This window comes from Limanda limanda, chromosome 17 (assembly GCF_963576545.1).
Source record: "Limanda limanda chromosome 17, fLimLim1.1, whole genome shotgun sequence".
Taxonomy (NCBI): domain Eukaryota; kingdom Metazoa; phylum Chordata; class Actinopteri; order Pleuronectiformes; family Pleuronectidae; genus Limanda; species Limanda limanda.
This window is the reverse complement of record NC_083652.1, coordinates 7,539,963-7,561,335: the sequence shown is the minus strand read 5'-3', so window position 1 is coordinate 7,561,335 and position 21,373 is coordinate 7,539,963. Positions and strand designations below refer to the sequence as shown.

At 43.8% G+C, this 21,373-nt stretch overlaps 1 protein-coding gene across 1 annotated transcript in view; it reads left to right on the top strand.

Annotated features, from left to right (window-relative positions):
- Positions 1 to 20,860, top strand: part of ngfra (nerve growth factor receptor a (TNFR superfamily, member 16)) — a 32,994-nt gene extending 12,134 nt beyond the window's left edge. The window contains exons 3-6 of the mRNA XM_061090202.1: positions 3,436 to 3,798; positions 12,902 to 13,142; positions 14,827 to 15,050; positions 20,808 to 20,860. Coding sequence (XP_060946185.1) covers positions 3,436 to 3,798; positions 12,902 to 13,142; positions 14,827 to 15,050; positions 20,808 to 20,860 — 881 coding nt within the window. The remainder of the gene's footprint in view (positions 1 to 3,435; positions 3,799 to 12,901; positions 13,143 to 14,826; positions 15,051 to 20,807) is intronic.
- Positions 20,861 to 21,373: the final 513 nt, after the last annotated feature.

Sequence of the window (21,373 nt, the reverse complement as noted above, 5' to 3'; positions counted from 1 at the left end):
ACTATAAACAAGTGCCTCTTGTGTCTGCCCAAGAACATTAATAAACCACAGTATAACCACTATACTATAGGCACACAAAATAAGACACTATCTCTATTCTAGAGGAAGTAAAAGTCGTAACAAGATTTCTGAAGGTGAACCTGCGGAGGGATAGACCAACCTCTCGCGCTGACCCCCCCCCCCCCCCCCCCCCCGCCGGACCTGCACATCTAAGGAGGGAGGGGGCAGTGAGAGAGAGAGAGAGAGAGAGAGAGAGAGAGAGAGAGAGAGAGAGAGAGAGAGAGAGAGAGAGAGAGAGAGAGAGAGAGAGGGGGGGGGGGGTGCGCCGTGGGTAGAGGCGTGCGACGCCAACCTCCGCTGCTCAAGTAACGAGCCAGTTTGGAGAATGTATTGAAAATTGAAAATGCGCGCTCACATGTCTGCCTCCACTCGCTCATCATTGTCGAGTCCTCCTCGCTCGTCTCCCGGCGCACCTGCTGCTGCTGGGCTGGTGAACCCGGCACCACATAGGTCCGTCAGTTTGGCACATTTAGCAGCCTCCACCTCCAGAGACTTCAGCTTTTTTTCCCGATGCTTCTCAGCGCCACCCGGGCGTTTTTTTACTCTTATTATCCATTAAGTTAAGTTTCTGTCTCAGCAGCAGCCCGTCCCGCGACTCCCCCCGCCAATGCCATGAGGTCCCGCCCCCCCCGCCCCCGGTTTGTGTTGTGATTGACAGCACTGTCAGGGCTCTCTGAGCCTGTCAGCCCATGATTGATTGACAATGACAAACAATAGACCAATAATATGTGTCGATGCTGGCAACACACTGCTAGCCCTCTGTAGCCAATTGGCCGGCCCAATTGGAGGGCATTTAGAGAGGAAGAAGAGAAAAAAAACAAAACAACAACATAGCGGACCAGACCGGCCCACATTGGGTCAACGGCCCACCGGGATTATGCCCGGTATGCCAGATGGCCAGTCCACCCCTGGCAGCCCCTATATGCTCCATATAACCTCAGCGGCTTTGGTTTGATTGTGGCTGAAGGACTGTGCCACGTCTGTGTGCAGCTCTCGCAAGGTGACTGCTCTCATGTTGAGGAGAACAGTGAAGCCGCGAATCTTAGCTGTAGGATTTTTTTTTTCCTCCCGTCAGCATCTCCACTCCGCTCTCACCTCATTCAACCACTGAAACACTCTCAGGACACACACCCCCCCCCCCCTCTCCCACTCTATGCATAAATCAGCAGACATCCAATTATATCTGAATATAATTCTATATGAATATGCAATATTAATAGATTACCGTGTCGGAGCTCTGAGTGTAACAATAAGCTAATTTGAGGTCATCACTTCTCCGGGAGCGAACTCCCCCGAGTCCTGCCAATGCAAATGTTCCTGAAGAGCAAATCTGAAGTGTTTGAAGTAATTGAAAAGCAGCATGCAGTTAGTCAGCACGGCTTATTACCTCATTCTGTTCAACGCTGTTCTCCACACCTCAGCTGCTATCGCTTCTGCTCACAAACTTAAAATTATAGAGTTTTTTTTTTAATACCACAATAGAGGAAGGACTTCATCAATTTGCAGAATTACATTGGCCCTGCTCTGCAGTCTGAAGCCTATGGAGGTTTAACAAATGTTTCTCATAAACCAGAAGTGGCAGATTGTTTTTAGCTTTTTTCCACATTCCGTAAAACCAAATGTTAGCAAACAAAGAGGCTGAACGTGGTAAACATTAAAACTGCTCAACATCAGCCTGTTTGCATTTTACTGTACTGGTGCAGTGAACTGGTTTGTCACCAGCTGCAGCGGTCTGTGCGACTTAGCTTTGCAGTGATCGTCTAAGACGTTTGACGTAGATCAGTCGAATTGTTCTCAACATAGGCAGATTGCACATATACATAGAAGGGATTCTTCTTCACAGGGATTCTGTGCATTATGCCCCCACCATGGAGGTTATGTTTTCACCCCTGTCGGTTGGTTTGTTTCACAAATTCACAAATATGATTTCCAAAAAACAACTATTGATTTCCGCTGTACTTTGTGGAAGGATGTGGTATAGGTCCACTTTTATTTACACTTTCTTTAACATCGCAAGAACATAGTGTTTTTCATTATTTTCACCATTCTCTCAGGGAATAATTAATCATTTCATTTAGCTGACGCTTTTATCCGAAGCGACTTAAAATAAATGCATTCAACCATGATGGTACAAACCCAGAACAACAAAAATCCAGAAAGTACGATTTTCTTCAAGAAAGCCAAACTACAAAGCGCTATATGTAAGTACCATATTACTGCTTTTTCATGGATGTGGGCAGCCACTGGTAACCAGTGAAGGGAGCGGAGGAGAGGAGTTGTGTGAGTGAATTTAGGTCACAGACCAGTCAAGCTGTTGCATTCTGGATGAGCTGCAGAGGTCGGATGGCACTAGCAGGTAAAAGTAGTCAGGAGAGAGTTGCAATAGTCTAGTCGTGAGATGATCAGAGCCTGGACCAGAACCTGCGCCCCCCCTCTGAGTGAGAAGGGGACGGTTCTCCTGATGTTGATGCAGCATGAATCTACAGGAACGTGTTGTTACAGTTATGTTGGCAGTAAGGGAGAATTCACTGTCGAGTGTCACACCCAGGTTCCTAGCAGTCTGGGTGGGGGCTAACATGGAGTTGTGTAATAATCAGGTCATGGATTAGAGCCTTTCCCTGGAAGGAGAAGTAGTTCAGTCTTGTCAAGGTAGATTTTCAGGTGGTTTGCAGACATTCACTGAGAGATGTCAGTCAGACAGGCAGAGAACTGTGCTGCTACCTGTGTTGCAGATTGGGGAGGATTAGAAGATTAGATTAATCGATCTTGATGAGAACAATCAGGCTTATTTAGTGAACTGATATCCATGAGTGTGTGAAATTTGGTGCAGTTTGACTTAATTCAAAGGCACTGCTGGGTCTTGGCAGCGGACTGCAAACTGCTGAGTGCCATTCTAGTAGTAAAAAATTTGAAACAACATAAATTAAGTATTTCCAAACATTTAGCCCAAGCAAATGAAAAGATTCCAAAAAAAAATCCCTTGCTAACTATTAAAGACGGGTCTATATCATGTGTGGATCACTGTAAACATGTGGACGGACTCCACTCTGTGCATGAGTGAGATTGAAGCAGTTTACTCAGTGCAGCACAAACACACTGAGATCAATATCGTAATGAGCGCAGCAGGCTTTGGATTCGCTCCCCAACAAGAGCACCTTTCTTGTCCTCGAGCACAAATCACTAATAGCCCCGTGGATCAATGTGTCCTCCCTTCCAATGGATGTGCAGTAAACATGATTAATGTCATTAGAGTCACTGTTTACCCCATTTATGTCATCATATTCCCTGCTCTCTCCATCTTCTAACCACTTTTCCTCTGTTATTCTCCCATTTCTCCCTTCTTTCATCTCTTTCAACCTGTCCTTTCGTCTGCAGGTGAGACCTTCTCAGGAAACTACAGCCACACGGAGCAGTGCAGCCCGTGCACGGAATGCACCGGTCTGATGCGGCTGGAGACGCCCTGCACCGACTCCAACGACGCCATCTGCGTCTGCAACTACAACTTCTTCTTCAACACCATATCTGGACGCTGCGAGTCGTGCACGGTGTGCCCGATGGGACAAGGCGTGTACAGGAGGTGCGAGCACGATCACGACACGGTGTGCGAGGAGTGCATCGACGAAACCTTCTCGGACCGGGAGAGCTCCCTGGAACCCTGCCTGCCCTGCACCATCTGTGAGGAGGAAACTGAGACCCAGCTGGCTGAGTGCACGCCCACCAGTGACTCGGTCTGTCACGGTAAGTCTTCTCCACGCTCAGGTTCCTTACACACCAACAGTCCAGAGGCAGCAGAGACGGTCTCTAGTTTTGGTCCATTTCACTTTATCTGTCTTTAATTACAAACAACCAAAGAGGTTTGACCCTGAAGTCATCTGTCATTTAAACTATACCTAAATGATTATACGATTGGTCAAATTTGGAGTAACTACTCATTATTGCAGTATCCTTCTTGTTTATCTTGTGGTCACTGAATACATTTGAGTTTTCGATTAATGGCTCTAAAAAAACATTGTGATTTAATTGTCAGTTATTAATTTATAATTGAGAAAAAAGATCATAGTTGAAATCATAGAAAATAAAATTGGCTCTGGTTACAGAAAGTAAGTCACAATACATTAAACCAGAAATGAAGAGTTGAGTTATTTTCTCTAGTTAATACAAAAACGTTTTAATGATTGCTGTTAGCGTTATTAGTCAACACTGCAAATTGACCCGATCTGATAAATAATCCCTTTATTGAACCTAATATCATGAGGGTGACAGTTGCTAGCGACACATGGTCACTTCATTCTACTTTCATTTTTCTTATGTCAGATGTCCAGCTCCTTTTACCATATTGCCATGGTTGCAAAGTCCTGAGATTGATCCGCTTTGTGTTTGCACCACAAACAATATACAAAGCCTTTCAACATGCTTTTTGCAGAGTCTTTCAACATGCTTTTTGCTCCAGTTGAACAATATTGATGTTTGGGCAGACTCAAACTCAAGCAAAGATTTCATAGACCAATAAAATCTGGGATCTTTCACAGGAAGCTCTGCCAATATGATTACAAATTACATCTGAATGAGTTTGTTTGTGGTGGAAACTTGATCCGATCAACTACAAGGCGTGGTCCCCGAGTCGGAGCCAAACTGCTTCTGTAGCCTGGTTTGCTTCACGCAGCTGATTTCAAACATGCATTGAATAATCTCCAGACATTATTCAGAGGGACTGCGTGCGAGAAACGCAAATGTCCGAGTAAGAGGCTCCGCACATTCTCCAGAGTTTCTCTGTCCAGCCCCCTAGTAAAAACTCTAGATAATGTCCAAATGAGCCCATGTGATAATACAGTAGAAGATCCTCTGGATTCAAGTGTGACAGTCCAGATCCAATCGTGTGGACATTCTCCTGAGTTCATGTCTCTAAGCGGCTTTATTGGGATGTGTATAACTGCAGTCAAAATGTACTGCCTTCCTAGATCTTGAGGACACAGAGACTGAACTTCCTCATGCAAGTTTTCTCTCTTTGTTGAACAGAAAAAGGGAAAAAAAACAAGTTCACACATCCTCATTAACTGCTCTGGACCAGAGCAAAAGCTTGAACATGTGGAAGAGGAAGTGAACGCTCTTGCTGTGGTTGTTTGGTCCACATCAGAGTTCAAATGAGATTGTTCCCACCAGCGTTAATGACCAGAGTTTGTTAGAACCACATCTAAAATGCAATATGTGAACGCAGCCGCATTAGAGCAGCTGAAGGCCACAAACTGCAAACTGGCTGCCATCTGTGCTGGAGGCATCATGTAGGTTCTATTTGAAACAGATATCAGTGGTGACTTTCACATGTGTGTGGGAACAGGGGAGGTCAGAGGTCAGGTCTGGTCAGATGTTCCAATAGCAGTAAGTTGAAAGCTTTAGCATTATAAAGGTCAAAGACGACTGCAGTGTCAACACGAAGACAATGAATAATCAGCTCTCCCACAAAGCAGAGGGCAGCAGTGCAGCAGCAAAGTTGAGCTATTTTCCTATCCGAGGAAGTTGTAAATTGTCTCGGGTTGGATGAGGCATGAAATCGACCTCATCGGGGGGGGTCTGTTAGGCTCAAATCTGGGAGGTATGATGTCTTAGGTATTGTTGCTCTCACTTTCCTATTCTATCTATTCTTAAAGCGATATAATGTACGTGAGAATGGTACATACAGCTCAACACTTTCAGTGCTCACAACTAAGCAATCTTTTCCTAACAGACAGTTTGGGTTGTTCTTGGAAGATGCTCTTCTGCTACCATCTGGAGTTTTTTATGCAAACTTTGTCCAAGAGGCACTTAAGTCGTGGAGTGATTAAATGCTTTAAAGAAAGCTCTTAATAGCAGGAGCGTTTGCTAATGCCGGGTCATTTATTGATCTCCTGTGTGCATTATCGTTTTTTAAATGAATATTTTAACGGAAGCTTTTAATATGAATGCTGGGGCTCAGTCTTAAGTCGGAAATTTGTATTCACAATCCTGACTGGACTGAGATGTCGGGGATTTCGTGGCCTCAGACACTGGCGGGCATTTGGATCTAAGTTAATGAAGCTGAAAAACACCTTGTTGTGAAGAGTGGAAGCGGTAGCACCACGCGGAGTTCCTCTTTCAATAAACCGTATTAGCATATTAACAGGCAGTGGGGAAATGGACTGAGGAGAGATAAGAGCTGCAGAGGTAGATAATGTGGAGGAAAGGCTAATAACACAGACAATGACTTAGCACCTGTCCTTCCCTGAGTACAGAAACACCATCAAAGGTGCCAGTTATGGTTGTTTACTATCAATACATATAATCGCATTAAATTGGAACACAAACAAGACCATTTAAAATGTTGGAAATGCCTTCAGGTCAAATTTAAATGAAGTTGATTTGCAGCAGGGAAATTATTTCATGACAAAAAAATAAGAAAGTGAGTCTTGATTTTTTAAAATTTCTATAGACCACGATATCTCCGAACTTATTGGATTAATTGACAATGTTAATATGACAGAAATATTCATGATCCCCAGAGGATGAGTTCCTCTGACATTGATGCTTGCTTGACTCCTGCTCTCAATGTGATAGGAGTTGAATTTTACATTTTGAAACATGTGTTTGGACACATTAAGGATGGAATTCTGTTTAACAATCTTACAACAAAGTTTGAATGAACAACACTCCCATCAGCCCCAGCTGTATGTTTTGAGTGAGTAAGCTGGTGCCTACATGCTAACTAATGTAAATCTGAGTTGGACATGAATATTATTATACTTGCTGAACTTCCACATGTTAGCATTGTCATCCTGACTGAGTAGTAGAAGAAGGATGATTCAAAACAAAACCATCTGCTCTCCATCTGTCCAACAAGAACCAATGCTTGTGCAATATCCACATCTGTGCTCCAATATTTGTGACAAACGTCATCCTTACAGTATTCAAATCACCGGAATGATACAATCTGAAGTTTTAATGCAAGCTCAGTAGAAGATTTCAGTGTGGTTTTCACATTTTTACATGATGAGAGGGCAGGAATGACTTTTTTCCCTTCTTCTCGCAAACTCTGCCTTGCCAGGCCTGAGATTCAACCCATATTCAAACAAGACTTATACAGAGATAAGAGCCACTCAAGACTTCTGTTGCTCAGTAAGCATTCATGAGGGAAGCCATGTTTTCTCTGAAAGACCCTGAAGGCTAACGCTCCACAGAACTGACAGACATCAGATCTGGCCCCTTTGAGCAGCCGAAATATGAATCATAAATATCTGATGTACAGTTGGGGCACAATACAACCTATTGCTGGCCGTTCAGCGCCCACCCATGCTGCCGCTCTCACCTCTGACCCGCCCGGTCCTGAGCGATGGCACTGTTAGCGGCGGAAAACGGTGGCGGATGGAGATGGCACGATAAGTGACCTTGTGGGCCGCCCCGTTTGAAAGAGGAGCCCTGTCACATAGCACCAGTGGGTCTGTGGGTAATAGCTGCAGTCACGTGTGGCGGAGATGAAGTTTCCCGGCTTTCCATGGTGGTCTGCGATGACTGTGCATACCGATATGTTTTCTGCAGCAAGCTGGTCGCGGCCTCGCTGATACTCCCATCCTGTCTTTTTTTTGTCAGTGAGTGGATATTTTTTAATTCCGATCCTGCTGTCGCTCTCTCTCTCCTCGACATGTGGAAAGAAGATATGATTGGGGCATTTTTCAAATCCCCAAATCCCCAAATCCCCAGTTCATATCAAGCTGTCACCGAGTGTCAATTTACGCGATACACTGACAGAGACAGGAGCGGGCGAGAGAAAGGAACGGAGATAAGAACAGACAGAGAGAGCTGCCGCATATGTGCTGTGCTGGTATTCTATGCTGAGGGGTCGATACGAGTCCTGGGATTTCTTCTGCTCGTGCTCAGGTTTCGCTGAGTGACCTCTATGAGCACCCACACCCGACTACAGGACACACACACACACACACACACACTCTTACTGTACAGGCTCAGTCGCTGGCTGCTCCACGCAGACAGACAGGCCAACGTGGCACATGCACGCTCCTCCTGCCAAGTGCGTTTTGACTTCTCCATTTTTCATTTAGCTCTGGACACTGCACATGTGTGAACCTCTTTTGATCTGAAATTGAAAACACCTCCTGCGTGTTTGGCTCAGGCTCTCCTGTCCGCGCCGGAGCAACTCCAGTGTCCGGGCTGTGTTGATTTGCATTAAGTGTTTCCCGTCTGTTCGAGTGTTTCTCCTCGAGAACAAGAGAGGGAAAAGATAAAAAAAACTGATAGCCGTCTTCTTTTCTCTTTATTACCCTGTTCATCCCACCCCCCCCCCCGTCACGTCCCACAGTGGCATCCGAGTGGCTCGGCTACCACAGTGGTGGAAGGTGGCCAGTGTGCATTCAGTGCCTTCACCGCTGCAGTATAATTACTCCTGCTAATCAGAGCACTTTACAGCAGCTCCTCTGTTCACCCGCACCCCCTCCTAACACTCAGCCTCTCTGTCTGCCCTCCCCTCCGCTCCCCCAATTAACCCTCCCTAACAGAAGACAGAGCGCTCACATCATTTGTAGTGTGTGTGTGTGTGTGTGTGTGTGTGTGTGTGTGGGATGGATGTGTGCACGTCAGGCGACCAACACTGAAGAAGATTGAGATAGAGGCTGAGCTGAGACAGAGGGAGAGTGTGTGGCGGCTGATAAAGAGGTCATTGTACATGTGCCGGGTCTGATAGTTGCTCATCTCCGCCCTGAACTGGCAGCAGCTGAGACATCAACCTCCGCACAGGACCCTTGGGTTAACTTCACCATAAAGACCTCAATGGCCCGTAAAAATTAAATCTTTTTTTCTCTTTTTTTCTTTCTCTGCTCCTCTCGTCCACACCCCACTGATAAACACATCCCCCCGCCCGCTTGGCCCCCACGCTCATAAAATCCTGGGCTAGTTTTATTTGGTTTCATGAGTGTTTTAAACCCACTGAAGGCAAAAATTAAATGGTTAAATCTCCACCGCCTCCCTTTAAGCTCCCATTCTGCTCCAACAGAGGTATGCAGCCTTTTGTCTATATCGTCAGCCTTGTTTTCCACATCAGCTCCGAGAAATAGAGGAAAAAGACGAGGAGTTTCACCAAAGATGTGAAAATGAGTCTGTGTTATGTGACATCTCTCTTCAGAAAGGGAAACAGTTTATAGTGAGTCCTGTGGTGTGATTGTTGCATGTGTAGATGTGCGTGAAGGGAATCTTCCCGCTCTAAAGAAAAGCAGTTATAATAGTTAAGGATGACCCAGTGTGATAAAGGTAAAGCTGTAAGGAAAAAGGTATGTCGGAAAGGCACACGTCCCTTCACTTTCACACTTTCCATACACAATTTATTCTATTAGCAAGCTCGTGTTGCATAGCTAACACCATTAGCCAGGCTTGCATTAGCCGGATGATGTATGGCGGAGCTGAGGAAACCTGACTACGTCCCAGGAAAGGTCAAGAAAAGCATGTAATGCAGACGCCCATGTTCCACTCCTCTAAAACGCTGCCTCCTTTTAGACTGAACCAAATCAATAGCTCAGCTTTAAATAGGCCTCTGCATTATTTCTCTGTTTCTAACTATGGCTCTCGCACATGTGCTGTGTGTTTCTCTCCATGAAAGATATTTTCTAACATTTCAGTAAACCAATCTCTCCCACGGGGGGGGGGGGGGGGGGGGGGTAGGAATGCCCCGTCATCACCACGCAGACACACAGACCAACGCAGACTCTTAATGTCCAACAGAAGTTTTCAAATACACCCACATAAGTTGCCCATCAAGGTCCCATCGGACTATTAAAGGGAGCAACTGTGTGTGAATTATGCAACAAATCAATGTGGAGAAACCTGACTATTTGCCATGTCAGTGAAAAGAGAATCTCCTTGTAGACAGCGTTTGGCCATGATGGTCCAATGAACCTGTTTTTTTGTAGATTATCATCGGACCACATCAGTGGTCACAGCAATTATTTCCTCAAATGTTTCTCCCTCAAGTTCTTTTGTCAAGAACAACAAAGAATTATTTATCATCATCATTGACAATGGGACACAATTCTCTGTGTGTGATATATGCTTTAAATATATATACATGCATATACATACATAAATAATACAGGTTTACATTTACCACACACTAATAGCTACACCAATTTATGTTATTATTTCATCTGTATTTGGTCAGTGGTTTCTGGGTCGATTTATCCAGATTTTGAGATACCTGTCTCCAAAGTAAAAGTGGTTAAAATGTAAGATGCTAAAATCAATGAAGTGTATCATTAAAAGAATGGCACTCATGGCCCCTCCCTTAAGGTCCAACAGCCCCCTCATGAAACCACACTTAATTCACCAGATCCAGAGTTTTATTTGGCTCTGCACCAATTTGCGGAAACTCAGTCTGCTAAACGCTTTTTTTTCAACAAGAGCTATGAGTTATTCTCATCATTGCAAAAAGTTTCACAGTAATTTGTCCAGGCAAAATCCAACAACAACATGTCTCTGTAAAAACAATCTCTTCATCCCTTCATAATCCTGCCAATAGTTATCATTGGGAGGATTTCTACAGTTGCAAGTGGTTCCAAGCAAAACTGTTGACAGTGAGCTCGGTGGATTATTCACACTAACCAGAACATTGTTTCTGGAAAGACAGGCCGCTGTTGAATTATCAAAATAACCTTTTTCAGTGCTGTGAAGCTGTGAACACTGAAAATTAAAGTCCATTTATCACCACTGCTTCGGGTTGGATGCAGAAACACTACACACCCTGAACAAATAAAAATAAAAGCATATGCAGTACTAGACAGAAGTTGAGTTAAATGAGAAATATGGTGTTTATCCATTTATGATTATTTGAGTGACCTGACCCTTTTAAATATGGCCATTTTGTAATTTATACATTTCCACATTGTGAATTCAGCCATGACTTTACTGAATATATTCTGAATATTTCTGCATACAGTAGATGCATACACACTTTAGGGACTAACATTGACATGTAACCTACTTAATACTGTTACTTTATGAAACATGACAGTCTGACTTTAGTCCTTCACTCAAAACCATTTATTATCCTTCCAACTTGGGATTCATGAAGCTAAAAACAGAAGCGGGACAACCTGCGTCACAACTGATTTGAGGTTTGGGAGAGGAAGTCCCAGTCTTTGGCCTTGAGGGAAGCCTCAGGGGTCTCCACGGGGTTAATCCTGTGAGCACCAGTAAGAAGCTAATGAGGAGCAGCCTCAGGTTCTGCTGGGAGTTACAGGCTCAGATCTGAAGCACGCCGCATATTCTCTATCCCCAGCAGGCTGCTCAGCTCTGAGGAGTTTTTAGTTTGGCCGGACAGACCCTCTCTTCTCATCTTGCTGTTCCGAACCTCGAGGGGAAGGAATCGTGGTGAACCTCTCTACCGTGTCACAGAATAGCTGCAGTGTTTCATACAGCACTCTTCCAAACAGAAGCATGATATGACAGGACCGTGGGAGAGATCTGAGGGATAAAATGTGTTTTCAGGACAACTTGTGTCCGTCAGAGTGTGCGGTGCTGCTGCAACTTACACCGAATCATTAATGGAGCTCAAATAGAAGCAGGAAATAGGAGAATTTATGAAAATTAGACGTCTTTAAGCGGTGATAGAGAGCAGACTCATCCTGTAGTCCAGAGCTTTCCTGCTTGTCTGGCCTCAGCGGAGGCTCCACTCAAAGTGATGACCTCCCTGTGGTCCAGGACTTTGTTCTGCTTGGTCCCAAATGACCTCAATGTCGTGCGATGTGCAGAAATCAAAAAGATGTGATGTAGTGAGAGGAGACCAGGCGTGCATGGTGCAGACAGGGTGTGAGCTGGACTGGTGGTTGACAGATATTTGCCCCCTCATAGAGGAACATTCCTTTTCTTTTTGCACCAAGCAACGCAGCCAGAACCCATTTATCTATCAGGAACAGCTGCCGCATGTGTGTTGTATCAAACATCTGGTTGGGGATTCGGTGAATACAGGCTTGCAAACAAGTTCCCAGTGAAGATATGAAGTGTCTTGTCATGTCATGTCAGTTGTGTGGCTCAAGAGACAGCAGCGTCTGTCAGTTGGCCCAAACTGAAATGTCTATTGAAAGAATAGGTACAGATACCAACGGAGCCCATTGGAGGATTCTCACGAATATGGCATTTGGTTTTGAGTGCAAATAAGCAGCTGTTGGTAAACTAATGAGGTCAACCTACTGGAAATAGTTAAAATGGTAAACCACATATCTGCCTAACATCAACCAGTGGCTGTATATTCTTAGTCTTTCTAAGTAGTATCTTGGTGTAATTCTTTATTCCTTTCTCTAATTTTCTTTCACACAGATCCTAACCTAACTACAGAAATATTCTAAATTTTTAAAACAGAATTTGAGTCTCAAAAATGTAATTTCATTATTAATTATATTAAAATATAGACTCTCGTAATTTAAAAAAAGCTGGGTAGTGTTACTTTTTGGAATCAAACATTACTGTAAATAAAGTTTTTTTTCAGGGATTCTCCTTTCAGACTGTGGATTAACAAATTTGGGAAACTATTGCACACTAAAAAATGTTTTATAAAAGACATTGATGATTTGAAAAATTGTTTTTAGCTGGATTATTGACTACAGAAATATCACTTTTATTATCCCTGGTTTCCCCCCCCCCCCCCCCCGGTGAGTCATACTAAGAAAAAAAATCGCTGTTTCATATTGTCTACAAGATGTAAAAAACGCCTGGAAGTTCAGAAAGTTACAAGTCAGCGAAAAGTGCAGCTTCATCATCTTGAAAGAGAAAGTAATATTGTATCTTGTTGTATTTCTTTACTCATCAATGCTCCATTCTCTCAACTTCTTCCCCACAGATCCTAACGAACCCACATATGAGCCTCCCACCTCCGACATGGGACCGTCTCTGCCGTCATACACCAACTACTTCCCCCCAGATGGCTCGGACAGCCCGTTGCCCGGCGGAGAGACGACCACGTCAAGTGCCGGCTCTCCTCGCTTCCTTGGCCACGGCCTCAACGAAAACCTCATCCCTATCTACTGCTCCATCCTGGCCGCGGTGGTGGTCGGCCTGGTGGCGTACATTGTTTTTAAGAGGTCAGTTTGGGGGAGAAAGGACTCAGATGAAAAGCTACTCTGTGGCTAAAGACATTAGCCTAATTGGGTTTGAGCCTCCATCACAATATAATCTAGGACAGAGTGGTGGTGGTCTGGTGGGTGAGTGACAGATCTCGCCCCGGAGCTACAAAATGGCGGGAAGGAGGCTGGTGAAATATTCAGGCCTGACACGGCCGGGAGAGGTTTTGACCCACTTTCTATGAATCCCTCTTGCTCCATCATGATTCTTTCTCTCCGAAAGTAGCCCAACAAAAAGAAAGTCACAACACTTGAAAGCAATGCAGAGGTCGCACACTCACAAACACATTAGTGAAGACATGCAACAACACATGCAAGCACTCAGGGAGACAGTTACAAGTCTGTGCTAAAACACATTTGGAGCAAGTAAACAAGCTCATTAAAAGCATTGATTCTTTTGAAAAGTGCCGACCAGGGGAAATTTGAGTGCCAGATTCATCAGCAGTCACGCACACATCTGGCTAAAACTCCTCGTGCACTCATGTCATACATAAAGACTCTACGTATGATGTGAAGTTCCTTAATGGCCAATATTTTATGAGTAAACACTTAGAGGTGTTAACTGTACTGTTCCACTCGATATCTCATGAATATTTTAATCATTGATTCACGACTCATTCTTCTCCTGAATAAAAAGCAACAGTAGAGGGTCGCTAAACTTTCTGGAGCTTATCAGTGCATCTTTATCGTCGTGATTCCTGTTCTATTCTTAGGCAAGCGTTTGATTTTAAGTTCAAAAGACAATAACGGCAGATTTACCTTTGAAAATTCATAGTTATGTCTCACAATTAAACCTTGATTCTGGGTAGAGGTTGACAACTTCATGTTATTCACCAATAACAGTCGGACACTGACATGTACTCCAAAACTCTCAAAGGTTTTCACCCACCTCTTTTTGTTTGTTTGTTTATTTTTTTCTGTGCAAGATTACATTCTGTATGGATCAGAGAAGAATGCATACAATTTTGGCGGATCCAAGAATTTCTCTTCACTTTCATTGACATTCCAAGATTCAATAGTTTCACTGTTTCCCCCGGTAATAATTCAAGGATCTTGATAAATAGAAATCCGGCACATGTAGGGAAGTGATATCTGTTAGTGTTTGAACTTTGGGGACTGTCTTCGTGGAGGTATCCATTCAACAACCCATCAATAGAATGATTAGATTGGAATGAGGTTAGAAGGTCCATGTCAGGGGTAAATATTAATCATCTTCACCAGGTGTTGATCCATGTAGTACACATTATAGTATAAATATTATAAAATATTTTGTGTATGGTGTGATGATACGATCCTGAAATGTGTTTTGTTTGTTTGGCCGCTCAGTTAATGTATTTTATGTTTAATATGAACAGATACACGGATTTAGGGTGAATGTGCTACGTTGTAAGTATTATTCAGTTACTGTATGTAGGACATGCTCTGGATTGCAGATGCTAGCAGGCAAACACACAGGTGTGATGGTTTCATAAAGGTGGACTTTTGATATTTTAGGTACTACCACCATTGTTATCTTACTATATTTAAAACTATATGTAAAAGTCAGTGTTATATAGCTGAAGCGCTTGTGAAATCAAAATATTTAACAATCAGATGCCGTCACCTACATCTGTATCGTATCTCCTGACATGCCACGTCTCCGCAGGTGGAATAGCTGCAAGCAGAACAAGCAAGCAGCGAATAACCGAGCGGCCACGAGCAACCAGATGGTGACGCCGGAGGGAGAGAAGCTGCACAGCGACAGCGGCATCTCGGTGGACAGTCAGAGTCTGCAGGAGCAGCAGCAGCAGCAGCAGCAGCAGCAGCAGCAACAGGCCCAGGCTGAAGTCCAGACTCAGCCCTCACTCTCACACACACAGGAACAGATAGGTGAGCCTGAGACTCAATCTTTACTTTACCACTTTCACCCTGTCGCTGTGGATTATTGTGTGAGCGATTTTACACTTTAACATAATAAAGTGTGCATAAAGAGAAGAGATCTAAATATAAGTTTTCGTCAAAGAAACTCTAACTCAACACGAGGCATGCACACATTCCACCTTTACGTCGTCATATTCTTGCTTCCAGAAAACCTCACGATCAAATAAATCAACACACTCTGGTGGGAGTTTTTTTCATCCTTGCACAAGCGTTTTCCTCAGATGGGAAAGACATTTCTTAGGTTAGAGATCAAATACAATATATCACCCGAGTATTACCTACAGCTGCCAAGAGAAGAAAGATAAGGCCAAGACTCACATGCAGGCACGATGTACTCGACTGCAGGAATATATAGATTACGAGGCACTGCAGAAACATGAATATGAGGCATGTACCGAAGATTACTTTATCACCAATATGAGGCTGAGGTTTGTTGACAGATGTATCACAGAGTTTCCATACATATCAGAAGTGTTGATATGAGGAGGACAAGTATACGTTTGATCTATATCGGCCTTTACTGCTCTGCCAACTCCTCCGTGTCTATATCTATCTCTGGGAACTCATGAAATATTTGAGGTGGAGGTCTTGGACAGATTTTGCCACGTAGTCGAGAAAAGCAGAGAAAATCTAAAAGGTTTTGGAGGATAAACTCAGCAGATCATGCCTGGCTTGGAGGGACCAACATTTTGCACTTGACCGATCTATGATGAAGCAATGTACCATGCATCATATTCAGTGCATAACATTGCGAGAGATAAACTCAGAGGGAATTTTAAGTTTATTTTCTTTAAACAGTTATCTATCTATCTTGGATTTTTTTTGTATTTTGTCAAATAAGAAGTTCCAGGAAAAAGACTAAAACCAATAGTGTGTTAATTAATCATGAAACTTCCAGCTTCCCTGCCTGTGGGCTTCAGCTCCAAGCCCAATAGTTTCCATCAGATTTAAAAAATGGGTCACAAATATGGTTTGTCATAATTTAAAGAAGCTCAGTAAATTCTTAAAACTGCTGGGGAGTGTATTTTGTGTGTATTTTTTAAGCAAACATTAGCATAAATAAAGTTTTTCCAGGGACTATACTTTTAGACTGAGGATTAACACGTTTAAGGAACTAGTGCCTGCACACAAATAGTTTCGGACAGTTTTAACAATGGTCTCCTTTCCCGTTGCCAGTACAGGAGTTAGCCTTTGTGTTGTTTTCTTTCACGGTGAGTCAGGTTTGACATCACAAAGCAACGTGTTGGCAACCTTGCTGTCCTTCACGGGAAAAAAAAAATCGATGTTGTATGTTGTTCCCAAAATGTAACAAAAACTCTAAGTACACAAACGTTCATGGCTATTTACGGGGCAACGCCTGTCAGGTCATATCGTCGCACAGGAAAAGGTGCAGCGTCCAGAATGCCAATATCTAGAGGAGGGACGAGATTAGCCCGTTCATCCTAGTGTCGTGTTTCCACCGCTGCCGATCAGAGCTGCAACTGATTAAAACCTCCATCTACCGCAGTCGTTTGACCTGCGAGTGAAAGCCAATTGTATCCATTCCCATTGCAGAGAAACAAAGACGATGTTAGCGGATGTTAGTGACCAGTGGAAATGTTGCTGTCAGTGTTTATTTTCTTTTTTAAATATTTACCTTATCAATAAATGCGATCTAGAGATTTTGCAGACCAACACTGCGCACTGATGAAATAAGGATCGGCTGCGAGGTGGGGAAGCTGCACTGAGCGGCTGCAGCAGGAGGATAACCTTTAAACAGTCGAGTGAAGAATAAAAAGCAAATGCTGCTGCAGTGAGATGCGACCTCTCTACAACAAAGAGCAGTCTATCTTCCCTCAGTACTCAAATAGCACTTACAGTACATTAAAGAGATGAAAGCCGTATTCTCACTTGATCTATACTCATAAACCTGAGAGGCTTTTCACTTGAAGAAGAAGTCTCAAGTTCAGTCATGATCTTGTTATTCATTGATGATTCTCTCCCTCACTCTCTCTTTCTCTGGATTTCATTTGTCTCCCTCCATAGGCTGTTTTTGTGTAAAGCCTAAGAAATGGTTTTACAGGGATAATAATGTGCTAACAAGCCACACAGCCAACAAATCCTCCCTGGAACAATCCACAGCGCTGTGTCTTGTGTGGGATAGCCATTACATTCTAATGAGGCTTGGGAAAAGCTTATTTCGTTTTTTTGGTGTTTTGTTTGAGTCCCTCTTTCCATTCTTCCACTCAACAAAACCAAGTTGAGGGGGGGAAAGAGGGAAATTTCTCACGATTGGTTCATTGAGAGGACGACTGCCCCGTTTACCCTGCTGCCTCATGAACTGATTGGCTCATTAGCAGGTGTTAGGAGACGGGATCCAGTCTCCTTCTCGCTGCCTTTCAAACTCTGATCCAGCATCGGCGTTTAGCACGTGCTAATTGGCATTAGCACTGTCTGCGGGCGCGGAAGCCAATAAAAAGGCAGCAAACGGCGCCCTCACGCAGGGGGGCTGCTGGTTCTCCCACAGCCGATTGGGGCTGGGAAATACGCACAATAAAGCCACGATAATCGCAGGGGGTTTCCTGTTTCCAACGAGCCATATCTTACTGGCGGCTAAAATAATGGTAACACCTTCAGTCACAACAAGGGGCGATAAGCTTTTAAAAACCAGGAATAGAGTAATGAAAACGCTTCATGTTTTGACTGACAACATGCAGAGAGACTATTCCCAGCTCGACTCACTGTTGAGAGCTCCGACATGGGGGGAGCTCCGCCTCCTCTCTGTCTGCTCATCTCCATTAAAAACAACAACCAGCGCCCGCCACCCCCCCCCTCCCCAAAACCTTCTTTTTGCTCTCTGCTTCCCCCTCTGAGTCATGCATATTGAATAAGTTTAAAATTTAAACAAGACTCTGTCCCCTCACTCACTTCGCCCCAAATGTGTATTCCTGCCCCGTGGTTGACCTCGCAGGCGACACAAAATGGAGCCAGTGCAACCGGGTTGTTGCAAAAAGCAGCTGAAAGTCCACAATACAATTAACATCGATTATTATCCATCAGAATTATAGGAGACTCTGGCTGAATGGCACAGCAAAAATAATCAGCCTTTATTTCAAAACAACAATAAACCATCATCGAGCCGGTTCAGCAAAGTTTTATAAATGTTTGTGATTGTGGATGGAAGCTTCAGGGGCCTGCACGAGTTCAACACCATGTACCCCAGAGTGTGACTGCAAGTTACATAAACTATGAGCTGAGTCATGTCACGACTTACGAGAGCAGTTTCAGTAATAGAGGAGGGATGCCTCATAGCTGCTTGTCATCCTCACATGAGGGAAAGTAAACCGAACCCTGTGACTCTTACTCTATTACAGAAATCATTGTGCCAAACTACTTTTTACAGTAGAATTGTTATAAAGTCATGGCTGCTGTTTTTTGGATTTACTGTGACATCACTCTGATGTTTGATGATGTCTCTAACGTGCGACAGCCGAAAAAATGCTGCACCCGGCTACTTTCATGTTTGAAAACCACTTTAAAGAACTAAATTCCTGCAGCTGCCCACTTAATTAAACCCACTGCAGAACGTTTTCTTTGCCCCTACTCCAGCCTTCCACCACTTTTCAAGAATTTGTGTTTTTTTTTGTATAATTCCTTCAAATAACACAAACAAACAGACAAACGGCCATAAAAACATAACCCTTTGTGGCAATGGTGACAATTATAAAATCAAATATTTATGTAAGTTCAGCTATTGCTTGGATGGTAACTGCCGATCTCTCGCTACTTACAAATACTAGTTATGGGTTTAATTTGGTTCCCTAGCAGCAATAAACCTGGAGTCATTGAGCTGACATGCTCACAAGTCTCCTGTTGAACCTTCTATCTCCTCCTTACTTTTAGAAAAAAACATTACAGAACCAGCCCTGGCCGTGGCTATCGCTGTTAAAAATGGCTGATATCACCCGGTTTAAATCATATAATCTGTTGCAGATTTCTTCACATGTGCTTTCCAAGCCGATGTCTGTGCTTCACATGTTTCAATAATGTGAGCCAACTGGCCTCACAGTTGTGAATCCATTGTCTGGATCAGTTAGTTTGTGAAAGATCAGATGTAAAATTCGTGTTACAGTTGTTATTTCAGTGTGTCAGATTGGCAATTATCAATGAATAATGATTATTTCATACAGCCTGCTGCTAATCTCCTCATCCAATGTTTTGAACATTAATAAGGCCATCTTAATTAATTGTAATGTTGATTAATTTGATAGCTACAAATAAAACATGTCATATGGCTCAACAACAGATGATCCCAAATCTAAACTGAATCTTTGAGATGTACTTATTCAGGCTGAAATCTAGATTTAAATAACTGTGCCCAGGAGCCCACCGACTCATTATCTATCCACGAGTTTAGGGTTTAACTGGAAAATTAATGAAATAAGCTGAGCTATGCACCACTGCCCCTAGAGAGTGATAAGTAAAGTAGAGAAATAAGAAACAACGAATATATTTGTTTCAATTAGAAAAAGTATATTTGTATCTTTTCTTGTGATTACCATGAAGTAATCTCCATTTCAGCATCAGTCAGCAAATTTCAAATCTTCAACCGGGGCTTAGGATCCAATCTGCCTGATTTAGAAAAAGAAAGAAGACGAGAGAAGTGGGCACCAAAGCTTCGCTGCAGCAGGAGAGTTCACATTTCAGAGTAGACCTGATTGAACTGGTTCAGTGAAAGACAGCTTGTATTGATTTCTGGAAGGAGGTTGGACTCTATTATGGGGCTATTTTTATCACTGCTGCCCCCAAGATGAGGTGCAATGCCTCTGTAGAAACACTGAGGTCAAAGCACAGGTGCCTACATGCCTGAACCTGAGCACATTATCCGTGCTCTGGAGAGCCTCAGTGTCTCTCTGCTCTGTGTATCTGACAGTGTCTGTGTAGCGCCGGTTTAAACAGGAAGACAGAGAGAGGGGTCCGGGACAGAATCAACGTGCACAGATACATTGAGCAGAGAGGCAGAGCATGGAGATCTCAGTGCAGTAAAGTATGTAGAAAGCGACCGGTTTAACAGGAAGGGAAAAGGAACGTAAACAGAGGGAGCCTGTGGCGTCGGACAAAAGAAACCCGCTCTCCTGAAGCTCTAAAATAAACCCTCTTGTACTTCACTTCCCTGGCACAAGGATGCATTGATAAAGATGAGAAAACACCCACCGGACTCGGGGGTCCTCTCAGAAATGCCTCCGCATTCCCGAGGGGTTTCCATGGCGCCCCTGAATTGACAGCAGGTTAAGAGGTTTGTGGGAAAAAGAGAATTTGTCTCCCATCCTTATTTGGCCTATAGTGATGACAGTTTAGCAGGTTGTTGGGATGAGTGAGCGACACCACAGGGCCCCCTGCAGGGAAAAGGGTGATCGTCAGGTTTATTTTTTCATGTAGCAGGACTTATGTAAATGCGTGTTTGGATAGATGGGAAATCATAATCTAAAATATTTGCCTTTGAATCAGAAATTAAACCAAGGTGCCCCTAATCAAAGCACCCACTAAAGAGGAGCTGCTCAGTGGGAAACACGTTATTTCTTTGTTAGCACAAGTGAGAATGTGAATAAGATACAAAAGAGGAGAAGCAGGAGAAATTAACCACAGCTGATTTAAATAGCACCACAAATCGCCTGCATGTCTTTTTCCCCAGAGCCTGACCTATCTCTCTGTTCTGTCTCCCTGCAGTGGTGAGGGTGGACGGTGGCCCCCAGCCCGACTCACCTCCCCTGGAAGTCTGAGGTTGGGAGAAGGGGGAGAAAGGAGGCGGCACCGGAGCAGAAGGAAGGGAAGAAGAGAGCAGGGACCTGAACCCTGGACCCGAACCTGAGCAGGGAGGGGGGGCGGCCCACACTGCGGAGAAACTGACTCTGATTCTCATCTGAAGTGGCCACACGGCAAAGACTTGACTTGCATGGACCTCCCAGCGGCTTTGGACCTCAGTCCGACTCTTCCTCCCTGCATATAGAGTCCGACTCTATTTCTCCGTGTGCCTGGACACAACCTCAACAGCAATATCCGTCACTATCTGTACCAACGTCCCTGCAGAGACTTCATCGAAGATATGCCCGTGCATCCTGCTATTAACTGAATACCCCAGTATCTAATGTTGACATTTAACATTTCTCTCTAACTGCCAGTTGAGCTTTCCATCTTTCCTGCAATGAAACATATGTGCCTGAAAAAGTAAATAGGCAGAAAGGTACTCCATTATCTCCTCTTTCTTTCCAGCCTTCATTCTCGTCACACATATT